This window comes from Coloeus monedula (genome assembly GCF_965178545.1).
Source record: "Coloeus monedula genome assembly, chromosome: 3".
Lineage (NCBI taxonomy): Eukaryota > Metazoa > Chordata > Aves > Passeriformes > Corvidae > Coloeus > Coloeus monedula.
Window position 1 is genome coordinate 108,468,602 of NC_138783.1, and position 19,001 is coordinate 108,487,602.

At 35.5% G+C, this 19,001-nt stretch overlaps 1 protein-coding gene across 1 annotated transcript in view; it reads left to right on the forward strand.

The window, feature by feature from the left end:
* IL1RAPL1 (interleukin 1 receptor accessory protein like 1) overlaps window positions 1-19,001 on the forward strand; it is a gene marked incomplete at both ends in the record, with an annotated part of 599,815 nt that overhangs the window by 438,138 nt on the left and 142,676 nt on the right. The window contains one exon of the mRNA XM_082278475.1: window positions 6,258-6,332. Within this exon, the coding sequence (XP_082134601.1) occupies window positions 6,258-6,332 (75 nt within the window). The remainder of the gene's footprint in view (window positions 1-6,257; window positions 6,333-19,001) is intronic.

Sequence of the window (19,001 nt, forward strand, 5' to 3'; positions counted from 1 at the left end):
AATACATAGGGTTATACCTATGTGAGGAGAAATAAAGAAAAAAACGAGCATCCTTGCATTGCATAACTTTTTTTGCTCTGCTCACATTTGCTCTGAGGAATCTCAGAGTTCTCAGTATCAATATTCATCTGGACAGTGACTGTGTAGATTAATGTTTCAAGACTGCAGCTTCAGGCTGCACATAATTAATTGTATTACAATCTACTGTAGACTACTGCTACTGCCTTTTCTTTTACACTCATTTCTATTAAAACAAAGAAATGAAACATAAAAGTATACATCAGAGAATTTCAAGGCACTGCAATTATCAACTGGAATGCTACCATTTTTCTTCCTATTCTTATAATTACTTATGGTTCCTGAATATGGCAATCGATGCCAACTTTTCATAACTGATGGCTTTCCAATGACAGTGCTTTATTTTCAGAGCCCTCTCATGAAGTAGCCACTTTAACATAGCAATCTAAAACCCAAACCCATTGTTTTACTCTAGTTTCAAACCTTCTCCACTGATGTTGGCATAAGACAATCATGCTTGACAATGCTTGAATAAATGTTCAGATGAGGTAGTTAGGAGGGTGAGTGCACCCCATGCACTTCACAGCCAGCCCTAGGACAACTCTGAAAACGTGTGGAGCAGGCAGCAGTGCTGGGCACTGCCACAGAATCATAGAATGGTGTGGGTTGGAAGGGACTTCAGGCATTATCTAGTTTCAAACCCTCTGCCATGGACAGGGTCACCTTCCACTAGAACAGGTTGCTCAGAGCCCCATCCAGCCTGACCTTAAACACTCCAGGGATGGGGCAGCCACAGCTTCCCTGGGCAACTTGTTCAGTCAGACCTCCTCTATATCCCCCTCAGATATCCCTCCTCTGATGGAAATACCTTGTCTTCACAGTTATCTGCATATGACAAAATTGGCATGACAAATACAGGAGAAAAAGACACACAGAAAATTAGCAAGAAAGTACACAGAAATGAGGAATTCTCTTAATTTTCTAAGCACAAACCAAGAGATGGGGAGTCTTTTTGAACTGTGGGTTGAATTCAAAGAAGCAGTGCTGACTTCATGAAAAGAACTCCATGTCTCTGATGTCCTTTGATTTCAAAGTGTAGGACTATTTTCCTTTGCATAGCAATGAATTCTTCCCCTTATTTAATCCTGTGCTATGGTTACAATATCTTCCAGGGACATGTCAGTCATTTTTTCTAAAAATGGTCTAAGTTCATAAACATAAGAGGCTTAATCTCATTGTGTTATCTCAAATCTCAGAGAGATCAAAAGGATTTTCACCCTCAAAAAACAATTTCTACTTCAATAAAACAGTTGAAGCAGAAATGTTCTAAAATATGTATAACTCAGACTGGACAAGTAAGGCAACTATTCCTGTGATTTTTTGCCCTTGGATGAAATGTCCAGACAATAAACTGGCTTTCTGATTTGCAGGCAATTCCACACAACCGCGTCTTCCTCTAAGAAATTAAAACCTTTTGTAGTTATTTTCAAGGGAGAATCCGTGAGCACTTCATAAAACAGATGTAAACCTAGATCTTTGGAATTATAATTTTTCTATTATAAAGCTTGTGCATTTTGAGGTAGCTCAGTTTTGATATCCAGATTAGTGCTATTTTGATGTACAGGTTGAATTAAGATATCTTCATTACACGTGTTGAAATCTAACAGTTGGCTGGTCTCTCCAAGTAACAGTGTTTTGCACAGAGCAGGTCTATGTACGTATCATGTGACCACATTCATCTAAAGCTAAAGCAGCAGCGTGGGAAGAGGAGTATGGAAGTCAGTGGCTGATATAAAAATATTATCTTCTGGTTGTTTCCAGCTGGGTGACTGATTGTGGTGGCTTTCACTTTCATTACCACAAGACAAATTGTTCAATATATTCTAAATGTACATCCAATCTGATAGACATGGAATGTGAATTTAGTCACTTTTTCTCTGAGCAGGATCAATATGTCTGCAGCTGACTGGTATCTCTGAACTTGTATATTAATTTTTAATAAATCTTCAAAATTGGTTACTTCACCTTTTTATTTTTTTAACTTTAGTTTACTTCAAGTTTGACACATATTTGTTTTCAAACCATTCATCAAAGATGGTTCAGAAGTCAAACATAAGATGAGCTGTAAACTTGATTTATGATCAAACAGCTTTCCTTTAGAAGGCACTGACCTATCAAACCCCCTTTTTTTTCTTTCAGAGAGGAATATACCAATTTTGGTAAACTGTGTCTGGGATAATGTTCTTGACTCTTAAGTGGGGGCTATGGGGCGAGTGAAAAACAAAACCAAAAAAAAAAGTGAGAAGGAAAGAGAAAGAAAAAACCAAGAGGGAGGAAGAGAAAAGTGAATCCATGCATCAGTAGATAATAATATCTAGGGACTAAGATTCTTGCCAAGAGACTTGAGAATTCCCTCATGCAAGAATAGGAATCTGAGCACTTTGTTCCTCCTCTATGACAGCCACATTGATAAGTACTACCTGGTGGGAAGAGAATCTTCTCTTTATATTTTTAAACATATTCAAAAGAATTTTTGTTCTTTGCATAGAGTACAGAACAGGAAGTGCTTTGAAATCCTGGATATTTTTGTAGGACATGAAAATTATTGCCTTCCTACCTCTATTTATTAAAAAAAAGAATAAAAGGTATTTAAGTTGTTTAAGAGACCAGATGTAGTTTTGAGTTTTATAAATTTTGTTAGGTTCTTGCTATTTAATAAAAGTTTAGGAAGAAAGGATTAAAATATGGTTTTGCTGTTCAATTTAGTAGGTAACTGTGCCTCAATATATTCATCTGAAAAGAATATTGATTTTGAATAGCCTCTCACATGACCTAGTTAAGAAGTCATTCCCCATGGTTTTAATGATAGGAAAAAGCTTATAGGAGACACCTAGGTCTACTCCAGAGGTTCTGAACTAAATGCGGATTGTGCTAACTCTGTGCTCTTCATTAATATTGCTATCTGGGGAGAGTGTACACTTGAGAGGTGGAGAGGCAGCTAGAGAAATTCCCACCTCTGCATCAGTCCACAGGGATTAATATGTGAGGACATACTTACACACATCTTCAGGATAAGAAATGGATCAAATAGCAGACATTAATGGCCCTGACTGACTGAGAAAAATTTTCAGATCAGCTTGGAAAATTTGATAGTTTAAGCACATCAGTTATTAAAATTCTTTTCCTTGCCTATATTACTCATATTCACAGTATTTCCCTACAGTCTAAAACCCTGGAATGCAGAGTACCCAAGGATATTTTTACTTTTCTGGACAGGTGAAGGAGTTGGCCCTGGGAAATGTGATTGCTTATAGTATAGATATAGTCACAACAGTGTGAGGTTGGTAGACATCAAAAGGAATGCAATGCTGGGATGCTTTCCCCAATTTAGAGTTTTTAGAGTTGCATCATCTTACTAAATATTAACTCTTACTGGCTACAAAGATTGGTAACTATCCCTTTAAAATAAGCATGTTGCACAACTTCTATTTTATCTTTGTTTTATTATTGATTAGGGGGGTTTTGTACTCCTGAAGGATGAAACAGGGTTCACTCTCAGCAAAATGGGAGGAATGGGTGACAAACTAGAGAAGAGAGATGCTCCTTCAGGAAGCCTTGAAAAGTTGGAGAAAATCATGGAGTCCAACAAAGGCAATGTCTTTGTCTAGAAGTGGAATAATCCCGTGCAGCAGAGGAGAAGCTGAGACTGAGTAGGAAAAAGCTTTGCAGGAATGGTCCTGTCAGCCCAGGTGGACAATAAGTTGAGCATGAGTTGGCAAAGTCCAACTGCACAGCTCTTGGCAAGAATTTATCCAGCATGTCTGGGAGGGTGATGATTCCCAGCCCTGTAGTGTCTGTGAGGCCTCCCCTGGGACACTGACGAATTTGAGCCCTTTGCTGCTCAAATGAGAGATGTACTGGACTGAGTCCTGTGCAGGGCCACTGGGTGGTTGGCAGCTGGAACACCCAAAGTGTTGAAATCTGCATCCACGACGATATTCAAAATGTCCTCTATTGGACCTGTTTCCAACAGGAGGTTGGATCACTCGGCTTCCAAAGGATCCTTCTAGCCTACATGCTCCTGTGATTCTGATACATCAGTTATATGTCTAAATTATTATTTTCAGTAGCATTTGTTTTGTTAAATTTTGTATTAAATCTCATAAATTATGGGAAAATTAAACTGGGCAAAATTTTTATAATAACTTCATACTTCTGTTGAAGGATGATTTACCTCCACACATCCTGGGCCTATTCATTTAAAAGTAGAAAACCCCTTTGAGACCTGAGTTATAGGACCATAAAAGTAATGTTGATCTTGGCTTAAACTGATAAAAAATGCTGGTTTCTAATCTTCTTATTTGTTGCATTAACTCCACAAGTTACTATATCTTTACTTAAAATGAGGGAACTCTGATCGCAGTTTCAAAACAGATTTAGAACAACAATGACTCAGAAGACATTATCTGATGAATAGTAATTGAGTTGAGAATGACAGAACTGCAAAATTAAATTTAAATTCATAGTGGATATTTAAAAAATGCCGATCTACTGATGCATTATGAGCCTTTACAGAGAAGTTAAGAAATGGGAATGACTAATTTTACAGTTTAAGAAGAAAATATATTTTGAATCCTTTTCCCTTCCACCCACTTTGGCCTTTAAGGAAAAAAAGACAGAGAGACAAAAAGAGGTAAAAAGAATTAACATTGGTGTAAAGAAAAGTAGCAACCCAAAGATGATGCCAAAAAGTCCTTCACAACTGCAGCTGTCTCCACAGTCTGTAGTGCAGAATGATTTCCCATAGAGACTAGAAGCTGTAAGAAGAATGCACTGAGAGAAGGTCTGTGGGCCAAGTACACATCTTTTCTGATTCCTGAATTTTGATTCATTGCTAGATCTGATGGGTTAACACCCCTGATACCAGCTGAGTGGGTTTATGCTTTTATCATATAAAGGATAATCTCTGTAAAGCAGAAACAAGAGTTGATAATGGCTCCATTCTGTAATTGTCTCAAAGTTGAAATTAAATGCTGTACCTTTTAAAGAACATTGATAATTTACTAAAAGACCAGAGGAAACATAGTGAAGAGAATGCAACTAAACTTCTGCTATTCCACTGACAGGAGATGAATGTGTTTAGTAGATTAAGCCCATACACATATGGGTATGTGTGTATGTCAGTAAGAAAAGGAGCATTGATTTTGACAAGTTGAAGGGAACAAATATTCTAGAGCTATATCAAAATGTCAAATGTATTTTAAATCTGCGACAGCCCATAATCTGTGTTAAGAACTGAAGTATGAATTGATGTTGAAAAGCAGAATATCAAAATGTTGCAGGTGACTAGAAAAGTTGGAAATTTTCCATGAATATTTACTATCAGTATTAAAAGAAAAAAAATCATTCTTTTTTTTTCATATGGCATGCATTCATCTGTCAGACATAGCAAAGAGGACACTTGCTAACAACAAAAGTAGTAAGAATCAATGGTGCTTCTATGAATTAAGTAGACAGATGTTATATTTAGTAGAACAGCATTGTTTATATACATGCATGGTTTGAACACACTTCATCAACCTTCAGAAGGTTTTTGACCACTACAAAATTCTTTCTATTCCACTATTGCATGAGTTTACTAATATTATTTCAGGGTAGACCAAAAGGGAAGAGGGAAGGCATCTTGTTAGGAATCTTGACATTATTTCATTGTATCCATTCCTTTGATTTTGAAAACTTAGCCTTTTTCTAGTACTCCCCTTCACAAAGCTTCAGTGTTGGTAATATCTTTTCAAATAAAATTTTTGTCAAATATTCAAACTTGTTTTACGGTAATTGATTTGATGTTATTTATCTGTTAATGACTGTACTTTATAGAAAAGTAATTAAATATCACAGAAAACTATGAAATTCTGGATAATATTTACAAAAATAAAAAATTGCAATGTCACTGCATTTTTTTTTTTAGTTGGTTAGTTTTGGGGATTTTGTTGTTTTTGTTTTGTTGCTTGGGGGTTTTTTGTGGGAGTTTAAAGAAATTACTTTTTTTCATACAAGGGCCTTTAATTTTGGTGCCATATTTACTGTCTAAGCAAAAACATTTACAGCTACTGAAGGCATGAACATTATTGAAACAAAAGAAAAACCAAAGACTTCCTGATACAATAGGTATAAAACCAAGTCTTAGTCTATCCAATAATAATCAGAACACTATATATGTGAATTTCTTTCTTTTCTAGCACCACTAACAGATAAACCACCAAAGCTTTTACACCCCTTGGAGAGTAAGCTAACAATTCAGGAGACCCAGTTAGGTAAGTAGCAAACATAACCTCTGTTCAAATTATATGAATGTATTTGACGTGTTAATGTATTATGGTAATGTGATGGCATGTTGGCATTAATAATTTAATTGAAAAGGCATTAAAAATATGTTTATTCCATACAGAGATGTATGATATGTCATCTAGAAGACTGTTGTTCATAAAAAACTTTTAATAATTCATACTGAATGCTAAGCTTTTGATTACTGATACTGAGTTTTATCTTGCTGAAAGTCAACAATTACAAGAGTATCTGAACTTTTCTTTCTAAACTTTCCCTCTTCTGTATATTCATATGTGCTGTGGGTTTCATTGGGATTTTGTGATTTAAGTTCTGCTCGGAAGACTTCTGTGCTTTGGTGGCTGCTTACAGAATTGCAAAATATTTTGTAATGACAAAGGTTGGGCCGGTCAAATCATCCAGCAAACAGTAGTGTTATCATAATAACATCTGATTATTCTGAATTCGTGGATATTTATGTATAGATGAATGAAGAGAAATTGATGCATGAAGAAAGCATTTTGGTTCCTTTTTTCTAGTCTAGTGGCTGGTGGGTATGATTGAGCACTTTAGTGTCCTACTTCTGGAGAAACTGAGTGCATGAGTTACTAGATTTTGCAGGATATAGCAATTTATCTTTTTTTTGTATTCGCAATGAGGGCAACTTGTAAGAAACAAACAGTAGGTTGCACTGGAATTATGGTGTCGGAACAGTAACCTAGTGATAGATTTTCTAGCATGTCGGCTACAGGAGAAAATGGAAACCAGTCTGGTGGAAACAAACCTCATAGAAAAAAAAAAATATAAATCTCATAGAAAGAAAATAGTGCAAGTAAAGCTCAGTGCATTCTGCAACACAACATCAGACAAAGCAGAAGGCTTGCAAATTAATTCTGACAGTCGTTGGCAGAGCATTTTATGGGGATTACTAATTAATGGCCAATAATGTCCAGAGAATAACTCATCTTTTCTTTGATATTAATAAACTATTACTTTGAATGATTCAGGCTACCCAGGTAAAATTCTGATATGCTAATATACAGGTTTTTTCAGAAACTATCATATAGAAAAGGACACGTAGCATGTTTCCTTCTAGAGCTACTTTCTGTTGTTCTGAAGGTATTGTTTCTGATATACTGACTCAGAAAACCTTTCCTGTATGCCAGTCCTTAATGATTTCATGTTGTTTGAACACAAGACTAGGGAACAGAGAACAAAGTGACTCTGCACTTTTGTTTTCAACTAATGTTGCTTACTGAGATATTTTTGATGAAAAAAATCAAAAACAAAAGGCAGAACCTTTCTGGGCTAGAATGTTGTCCTGCTAAATAAACTGTATGGTGAGACTATTTCAAGAAGAGTGTAATTATTAATGGCTAGCTAGAGGCTTTTTTGTCTATGAGTTTTAGAATTAGTAGTCTCAGTTTTGTTTTCTCAAAGTTCTAAGAAACATATAAAATAATTTGAAAAGAGCTGGGTTTGAAAAAGATACTTTTCAGAAAACTAAATAGCTGTTGGTGGATATAAAAGAGTTAACTTGAAAATGTCATTTTCAGACACAAATGGGAAAGTCTGACCATAAATTAATGTGAAGTTACAGTACTTAGCCTTATATCAAGAAGCTACAAGAATATATTAATTTGTTGTTTAAAAGCCTGTGAAAAAGCCTTTGAGAACTGGAATGAGTGAAAAAAATTGATAGTTCCCTAACATGAAAACTGTGTTGTTCTGCTCTTAGATTTAATGCCTTGGTCCTGCTGGATAACCTTCAAAAGGTCTGTTTCCCTGAGGAAAGCCAGTGTTCATTTCTGAGGGTCAGTTCATACCTTGCAAAAGATGAGAATACTTTAATGTTGGAATAATGCCAAGATTCACTTGGATAGTTGTCGAAGCCAGGCGAATCCTACTCAGATGAGTCTTGGGGTCACCACATTTTGTGACCAGTCTAGATACTGCCAGAAAATGTTAATCCTCCAGAATGTGTTTGGGATGGTGTGTTTGTCCCTTACTTGGCAAATAAATGTGTTGGTGGACACTGAAGAAGTGGAATGGGTGATATTCCCATTCCAAAAGAAAAGACAGAGCAAGGAACTAGGAGCTTGGGGGAGCCCAGGATTTCTTTAGCAGGTCACCAGTTGGTGGGGATCTGGGGTAATCCCTGCTCCCCTCCCACATTTCTGTCCTTCTCACCTTGCAGTCCTCCAGCCTGAGTTGGAAATGAAGCAGGTTACGTGTGTCAGGGGATGTTCTGGGATGTACATACCTACCTTACAGGGATTTGTGTAGCTCCAGGTGCGCATGGTGTACTGCAAAGTCAATAGTGATGGTTCACCTCCAAATCTTCCCCTGCTGGCAGGCCCCTGTGGAGCAGTGCTGGGCACACTTCTGAGGAAGACCTCAGTAATATCAGCACATTGTCTGTTGAAAGAGCTACTGGACTTCAGTTCTTAAATAGAACACCTCCATGCAGTATCTAAACCAAGGTGTATCTAACTCCCAAGACATGTCTAAGACATAACTTACTCATTTGGCTACAGCACTGCTGAGTGACAGAGATATAAGACATAGTGGCTTCTTCTATACACCAGCAACTAAAATTAATGTCATGGGACCACACACCTGTTGTGTTATTGTCTTGCTTGGCTTCCATAAAACAGCATCAGACTGAGATGTGACTGCAGAAAGGAGTTTCTCTAAGGGGTGACTGATATGGCATAAGTCATCTGCAGTCTGACTTGCTGAGGCAAAAGGTAAGAAACCAGAGCCGAAGAATCTGCACACCTCAATCCTAGGAACCCACAGGCCCCCATCATGCTCAAGTTATCCACAGTTCTTTGAGGAAAAGGTGTCCTGCCATTCAACTGGTATTTGGAGTGTGTTAAGCATGGCTGCACTGCAATCAGAAACTTTAGAGAGTCACTGGTATCTGGAGAATTCATCAGAAATATCTTTTTATTACACTGAATAGTAATGAGAAATGCATGAGATGGAAGCACAGGATAAAATTGAAGGAGAAGTTAATTTCTTAAAGGCTTTTCATAAAAAACAACATGGGAGAACCAAGGAATGAAGTAGAGAAAACCTAGATGAGGAAAGAAAGATTAGTTTCTGGACTTTATGTTTTTTGTTTGTTACTTCACTTCCAATTTTGCAATCAATTACTTAATCCTGTTGCAAGGGTAAAAAATGCTAATTACTTTCAAGTTTTTCTCCAGCTAAAAGGGCTTTTAGGTAGATATGTGACCCCACTATAAACTACTTCTCTGGAAACACATCTCCAAATAAAATATTATGGTAAATAAAGTCTTTAAAAGATCATGTACTGCAAAACTTGGAGCTGTAAGAAGATGAAGAGTGTTTTCAGCTCTAAGCCACTCTGTGGTCTGGTGGCAGCATAGGCCAGGGAGGGGAGAAAAGCTGGCAGTGAACAGGTGGCCGGGGGAGGCACAGTGTGGGAATAAGAACATGATGATCCAAGGAACTGCATTCCACAGCTAACCAAACCATGTGTACAAATCCCTGCTAATATAAAACCCCCTTGTAATAGTAATGAAAACAAAAATCTGAAAATACAAACACAGACCTGTTCAGGAAGGCATTAATTAACATTGTTTCTTATATATCTGAAATCCTAAAATTTTGGGTAACTATTTTTAATTCTAGGGTCATGCAGATGTTATGTATTTATGATAGAAATATATAATATCCATGATTTGTAAATGTATTTTAAAAATATATATTCTGGGATTTTTTATTGGTAAGTTCTGAGTTTTTTCAGTTTCACCTTTCAGGTTACAGTGTTTTTCCCACTAATGCTGTCCAATAAATGCTCCCATCAAGGAAACAAGGAATACTATTAGCCTGACTCAAGAAAGTCTGATTTTACTAACCAGTTGGTTCGTGTCATGTTACTAAAGAAGACAGATGTGATTCCACAACATATAGTAATGGATCTGGATTAAAACATTACAAAACATGAAATAATTATTTTAAACACCTCACAAGCTAGTTAGCCTCTGTCCTCCCCACTTTTTCAATGTATCTCCTGCTTCTGCACAAGGCCGTAATTTGACATGCAAAATTCACCCAGGAAAATAAAGCTATTGTTGTATTATTTTTAGCTAGGTAGGCTTGATGTTAGAGAAGAGAAACCAAAAAAAAAAAAAAGGAATAAAGTATTTCCAGCACTATATGAATGGACCTAAAAGATAAGTTTGTACAGGAAGCAAGACACTTTCCCTGATGATCTGAATAAACTGATCCTCCTGAATTGTATCCAACCAAAAAAAGTTACTTGTGACCAAATACGCAATGAATACCTGTCCTGTTTTTATCTAAGGAATTATTTTGATAAAATTAAATTAATTACTACATAATGAATTGGGGATTTCTTCTTTCTCACCCTTCCCTGCATAGATTCAAGAAAAAGTTTCATTGGACTACTTTTAATATATTATTTCTAAAGCAGTAATAGAAAGAAGCTCCCCATCAGGGACAGGAGAATGCTGGTTCATTTATAGCATTGTGTTGCATTAAAACCTTCCACACAAATTGACCTTGTTAATGATAAAAGCCGTCCTTAACTAGATCAAACAGTAGATGTATAAATAAATTGACTAAAGTGACATGAGATAACTAGCAATCAGTGACTCCTTTCGGGATGGAAATTGAATTGAAAGAATATTCAATAAACAAACAAAAACAAAAAAACCCAAACAAACCTAAAAGTGTCTTTGACAATTTTTCCTACCAAGATATACATGAAAATATAAAACAAGCATTCAGGAAAATCATATACAGGACAATATTTATCCGATTGGAGCAGAAGTTTGCATGTTGCTGTCAATTTTGCTGTCTTTTTGTCAGTGATAATAGCTAGATGTGCTAACCAGTTCAAGACTTGTTGATGTAGACTCTGAGGACTATTATGGGAGAGACGTGGAAAAATGGAGAGCCCATGAAGTGTCAGAAACAGCAATAATAACAATGAGGGGTTTTTAGTCAATTTAAGCAAATTTAGTAAATATAAGTATTATCTTCTGGTTTTTATAAATGTGCATAAGCAGGATCATTTGGTTGGAAGGGAAGAAAAGATTAAAAAAAACTTCTCTTTATTTCTCTGAAGCAGTGCTATTAGGAAGGTCTTTAGCATGTATGTACATTTTTTCAGTCAAACCAGATACAACCTGACCAAAATTGCATGTGGGTTCTTTTACACATTCTACTTTAAAGAGAGAAAATAACTTTAAATTTTTAAATTGAAATTTTCAGCTCAGCTTTCAAATTCCAGATGGAGAAGTATAGCATTAAAGTGTGCTCCCAACAAAGGTCTTGATTTAGGAAAAAAAAATCTAGTGAAGAGAGTGATAAGGGATGTTTTAATCTCTAAAATCTGACTATCCAAAAAAAAAAAAAAAAAGTGTTTGCAAGGTACCCTACACTCCCTTCTTTAAACTTTCAGGCTTCAGATTGCATTAATACATTAATACAGCTATTCTGTAGCTGAGGCTATCCATGAAGGCCCTAATATAGTTTACTAAAGAGGCAATAAGTGAGTCAGAAACATTCAACTGCTCTAAGAAAAAGTTTGTGCTTACAGCCCAGTGATAACATCAGCTGATTTTCCTTCCACTCTTTTCCCTTACTTAATCAAATCCTAAAACGTCATGGTTAAGATATTAAAAATAGCATATGCATTTTAAAGGCTTCTTTTTCTCTCTTTATGCACTTGTGTGTGTCTGAGAATAAATATATATACATGTATACCTAATCTCTCCCTATTTATATATATATATATATATATATATATATATATATATATCTCACATATTTTTTTATGCATGGCCAAAACTTGACAATACATTTGTTCAAATTTTATCCCACTTTATCAATGCTTCCTCTGGGAGATATTTATCTGATTTAATGGTGGAATAGTAAAACTTTTTTATTCCTGCTAGGTTATAACCCGTTGAGAAATGTCTGCTCTAGAAAGTACTATGTACCATACTTTTCTTTTAAAAATCTAAGCAGGATTTAATGGAATCAACTGTGTCTGTTCAGTATCTCTGCAACTATGTACACTTGATTCTTTATGTACAGATTAGATGTATGAGAATATTCTATTTCAGATTGTTTGTGCAATACAACCAGTTTATTTTGATAAGATGAGAGAAGGCTATGGAACCTGAGAAGACTTGACATATCAGTTGGGTAATCCAGAAGATTGGGTTCCTATAAAAGAGTTAAAATATCAAAAATCATTTGTTCCTTACTAGTGGAGTGAAATATAATCAGATACAGCAAAACCTCTGTAGGAATACTCTGTGGAAGCAAGGTATAACTTATTGTAGCCAAGATCACAATAAGTACAGAGTCCCACATACCAAGAAATGCAATTTAGGCATATACCATACATTATTTCATGTGAAATTTTAGTCCTAAAAAGTCTGTAATTTTATAAATTTGAAACATCAGGAATCATATGGTTGTGTAATCATTTTTTGCCAGATTTTTTGCTTCAAGTTATACTTTGTGTTTCTGAATTATATGTAGGGACTTTTTCATATATGATGCTGAAAAACACACGTGTGTTTCTTTGCATTAAAAAAAAAACCCAAACCATCATACAATGGTGCTATGCAAAAACATTAAAATGTTAAACAGCAAATGACAAACTCAAAATTTAATATTGTGTACCATCATTAATAACTATATTTAAATTAACTAACTCCTCCAGAATATCTTGCTATAGGAAAACAGATCTCTTGTGAGCAGCAAAGTTATTCATACATAAAACTGATCTCAAGAGTAATGTATTGGTGAAATGACAAACAGTACTACAGTTTTTACTCAGGAATTTACAGATTTACTCAGGAATTTACAGTTTTCACAGGAATTAATCTGCTTTCCAGTTCTAGAATAAATGCTTTCCAGCCTTATTGGTAAAGTCAGCATATGCTCATGCAGTTCAGAGAAGGAGTTTTGCATGGAGCTGTATTGAACACTGTTTTTGTCTTAGACATAGTGTGGAGCTGTATTAAGATTTAGTGCTGCACACAGGTTTCATTCTGAAAAATCGATCTAAATCTGCAGGAATTCTTAATTGCAATAATTATCGGGGATTTGGCTTGTCTTGTCACCAGAAAATGGAAAGTTATTTGAAGGAACACTAAGGGTCTGGAGGGCTTAAATGCTTCAGATAAACTCTTATAGTTTAGGAAACAGTAGTATGAATATTTTGAAGCAATCAGCTGAACAGGATCTTTTTTATGTTTGTTAAGAGATGTGTAACATTGAGACTCCAGATTGTGCATTCTGAAGTGCTATTCCTCTCTATTTTCATAGGATATGATGGATGAATACACAGGATATAACCTCAAGATATAATCAACACATATTTGTCATAAATATCCAATTTTTAGCTATTTAATTTTACATAATTAATATCTGAGGAACCTGAAAATAAAAAAAAAAACCAGAAATTCTATTTGATGCTATGTAGCATAGCTGATATTAAAATATGAAAATAATTCCAACAACAGTTTACATATGGCATGTATTATAAACCTTTATATAGCATTTTGTTTCTAATGAGTGCATGATGATGAACTGTAGGTCAGTGCATTCCTTTGTCATGGGGTAGGCTTGAGAATATTAGGATACACATCATTACTAGTCTAAATTTCATATTCATAAAAAATGGCCAGCAATGTGTTCAACATTCACATACCAGCCATAACTGGTGTCCTGTATCTGTCTTAGAATGCTCTAAAGAGTTATAAACAAAAGATAACACAGCAGTATTTTCCACAGTCTGTCCTCTTTTAATTTTTTATTCTTTTACCTGAGGTAAAATTCTGACAATGGACTACTTAGGTACTTTTGTTCATTTCCACACAAGAAAATAAAATATCACCTGAAAAGAGAGGTTTATTAAGCACTTAGTTTTCATGCCTGTCTGTAAGTATACACAAGTAAAAGACCAAATGCAAAAAACCCCAGGTGTTAAATACTTGTTTCACTGCTCAGAGGTAACTCTTGAGAACCACGGAGCTAGGAAGTTAGAGGAGAGAGAAGGCATGGAGTTCAGTAAGCCCAAAATTTAAATTTACAGGATGCAGTTATTTGTGAAGCCTTGAGCATCTTCCTGGAGCTCTGCAGCAAATGTCACCTTCTAATGAATCAGTCATTTCAGATGCCTAAAGTATCCTTCACATGGTTATGTACTATATTACCAATATACTGGTGTGATTCCAACAGCTAGTGTGCAACAACTGAAAATACTGGAAAAGAAATATTAGGAAAATGTTATACTTACCATGAAATAAAACATATCAAGTGACTATTCATGTTCACTACAGAAATAAATGAAGCACATACTTCAGTTAACCACATTAGGCTTATTTAGAAAAAATTATAACAAGCATTGCAAAATTACTTCTCTGTATGCTAATATAATGAATAGATTGGAGATGTGAGGCTGTAGGGTCATAAGTTTTGTTTCTTTCACAGCTTTCAAAGCAATTAATTTGAAGTAATAAATGCTTGTAATTTTTAATCATTCATTCACCGTCAGATTTTTCATGAGATATCTAAGAGCATGCATGGTACATTTCTCCTCATTAAAAATCAGAGGAGGACTAGCTTCTTGCTGATTTTATAGTATGTTCAGAGCTTGATACAAAGATACCTATAAGTTTATAGTAGAGAATTTTTGTGGGGTTTTTGCGTGTGGTTTTAATCTCCCACTAGTTTTTATTAAATAGAGCATTCATCCCACTTAAGTCAAAATTAGAGGATTTCTGTTTGGAAGACCTTTTCAACTTTTAATAAAGACATTCAATACTCATACAAAGCAAGATTACTTAAAAATACAGCAGCCAATATTATAGTTTTTTCTACCTTTTTCGAGTGGCAATTATTCTCACAACTGATATTTTATCATAGCTACAGTATTCAAAGTGCCATTTACAGTCTCCCAATGCTTTTGAAAGGTCAGGCACTTAAAAAAGGTTATAAATGCAAATAATTTCCATCATGTGATACTCAAAACAGTGACATTATTCTTCTTTACAAAAAAAACCAAACAGAAGTCACATTTAGAAGGACAAAATCCAAGACAAAATATTTTGGAACTGCTGTTAGGGAATGAATGATCTTTAGGTTTTTTTTCAAATGTTCAGAATAATTTACTTACTATAGTGAACACACTTACAAATATGTTACCAACAATAACAGTTCAACCTAGTTTAAATCAAAAACTAAGATGAGGACTAAAATGCTATTGTAGTAGTTACTGGAGGGACATGTTTAAGGCATAACTCAGTGTATTTGAAAGACTTTTCTAAGCGTGTTGATACCAATTACAATTCACTGCCTGGATTTTGGTTTCATGAATACTTGCATCTTTTTTCACAGCTGTTTTATTTAGGAGTTCCTTATATCAGTTTCTCCTTGAGGTAAAGCGGAAAATGGAGGTAAAAAATGGAGTTTGGTTTCCAGGGCAGACTGAGCCAACAGTTCAAGAGGGAACTATACAGGCTCCTACTTGTACAGCAGAAAGGGGCCTGGAGAGGAGGAACATTTTGCTACTGTTTCCTGCAGTTTCTGGACATGCAAACCCCTTGGTTTTGTTATTTTCTGTTTAAAATGATTTTGAAACAGTCACCATAAAAGAGAAAATTACCAAAACCCCCAACATAAGACCCCTAAACCCCTTTTAGAGTAAGATGCACAAAACACACTAAGATGCCTAACTTCTGTTGCTGTCAATACCTTTGTGTTCCTGCTATTTTTATATTAGGCAGAATGCTCACTTTTTTTTCAGTTGATACCTCTGGCTCAAATAGGCTCCTGAATTAGTCGGTAGAGACTCTGGAGAGGACACAATTTCTCCTGGCAGCTGTGTCAGCCATTAATGGTGTGATGTTTCATAATTGCTTTAAAGAGGTGTAAATCTGTGCTACTCTGACACTTGCCTCCTGTCACACTCCTCTTATTCCATCCAGCTTCAGCACTCTTCCTTACAGGGCTGAAAAGCGATTTAAAGGAAAGAGAAGCAATTTAAGCTGTATGACTTTCTATGCTGATGTTGACATGAGTGCAACGAACCCTCATGCCAATATGTGGTGAGAGTGGGAATTATAGCCAGGGAGAAAAGGTGGGAGAAGGTGTTTTGGCTCAAACTGATAATGAAACATCACTCTAAGTTCACACTTGGTCACAGTAGATTCCCAAAAATGTCAATATGAATCAAGAGGCATCTGTGTGACATAAAACATATCACACCAGAGTAGAACTTCTTTGCATCTCCTTTCCATAAAGGTGGCTTTGCATGGACTTTGGCAAATTGACAACTTGTTGGATTTTAGACTATTTTTTTAGACATCTGGGATGACATACCTGAATTTGAAGGGTGTGAATGTCTTCTTTCATGACACCTCTATACAGCAGGTGAATGAATGCCAAATTCCAAAAATATTTAAAATATAGCTTTCAGAAATATTTTCCATTGAGCCATTTAACAACAAGAATTTTATAAGAGGAGATGCAAAAGGTATGGTACATCATAGAAATTTATAGCCCAGGTCTTCTAATGTGTTTGCATTTTTGACTGCTAAATTCGTTGAAATGTAGCTCCATTAACTGGGATGCGTTAATGATTTACCATGACCATGACAAGGACATCATTATTTTGGTATTATTTAAAGCTATATATGAATCACACTGCAACTTAATTAACTATCTGGTATCCAGTTACAGAAGCTCGAGAGCAAGGCAGACATTTAACTGTGATAAAAGAAAAGAGGGTATTACTCATATCAACTATTTAATTAGTTGTTAAGTTAATTTTGTTTTTCCATTGTTCTTGCTTTGTACTCATCAATATGAGTAACAAGCACACTGGATGATGGTTCTTGTTTTTCAGCAGAAGTGCACATGATAAATTATTGATACTGAGAAATACATAACAAATAATTTTTGATGGTCATACTTCTGCAGCTGAGCAAAATTTAAAGCTAATTTTAATTTAGAAAGATGATATTTTCTTTGGTACATTTTCAGTCTTAATCCTGTCATGTCAGAAGACTTGCAGACATTTTTTAGTTGTTTCTCTTAGTGCCATGAAAAAAATATTTTTTTTTCTGCATTTGAAACATTGCTTTGTTATGAAAAAATGCACTGATTTTAATACAACCTGGACAGTAAGGTTGTTGACTCAACCTTATCTGTACAATACATTGAAAAAGTATTGTATGGTTAATGTAAGGATTGAGGGATATCTTAATTTCACCTTTGTCTGACTTTATGTTGCAGGCAAGTATCAAAGAAAATGGTTCCAAATTAATAATTTTAAGAGTAAATCACTTCTGTTTTGAAATTCTTCCCTTTTCTCTTTACACTGGACACTAGATTTTTCTGTAGGAAAAGTGAGCTGCTGTATCCTCACTGCACGTGGCAAACTACCAAAACCCCACCCTCACCTCATTCAGTGAGTCTTTGCACACATTCTTTTTCTCAATTCCATTTTTATGTAATTAGAAAATAAGGGTTCCAGCCTGAAGTAGATCAAAAGAGAAGACTGTACCAAGAGAAGTCAGGATCTCTCCAAGCTTGAGCATCCCCTCCATTGAACTTTGCTTGTCATTTAGAAGTGTTATCTTTATTATGGCAAGATGCTGTCACTGCCTGCTCCATCGCCCACCACTCTGCACTATCCCTGCCCCTATCTCTGGTTTTGCTTTGTGGCAATCTGTTAACAAGTGTGGGTGTGGACCAACTCCTCTGAGCTGTCATAATATCCCAAGGCATGAAATGTAATTCATGAGGTTTCATGTCCTAAATTCAGTATGATTTGTTCCAAATTAACCTAATGGATGAGGAGATACAAAGCATTGAACTGCCAGTAGCAATTTATAAGCAACCCACAGATGAAAATAAGGACTTCAGTAGTTAGAGATGTCTGAGGAGGGAAGCTGGTGTGTGTGTAATTGCTGGTTACTTGGACATCACTTAATCGGGGTCTCAAGTGTGACTGACTTGTAGATGAGCTGAGCCTCAGTACTTGACCCCAGCAGCATTTCCTGAGACTTGTATTCAGTGCATGGTAAATGGAAGGTAAATCACTGCTGAAGTTCAAGGCAGTAGGGTTTTCTTTGCTTTTCAAAAGGCTCACAGTACGTGTTGTCACTTTCTGTGGCACAGGTGTTTTGCAATTCCTTGAACTGTGGTACCACATTTGTGATTTAAAGAACAATGCAGAATCCTTACTAAAGCATCTAATATCGTGTTTGTCTATTCAGTATGTAACAGCTCCTTCACAGTTAGTAATGCCTAGTTTATTTATTTATGATCATTAATTTACCTACCCCCAAATGCATTATCTATCATATAGGCAAACCTGTGTAGATAAATTTGCCTTGCTTATGAAAATACATGATACTATACTAGAATTAAAATCCTGGGGTTGTTTCAAAATTAATTAGGAAACCCAACACAGACAATAATCTAAAAATTATTACCAGCTTTTTCTGCAGTTCATATTTTGCAGCACAGAAATACATGCAACTAGGTTAAAAGAAAAAAGTATTAAAATCTGAGCCAAAGTAAAAGTATTTTTTTATAAATTTTTTACAGTCTAAACTAGAGGAAATGTGGGA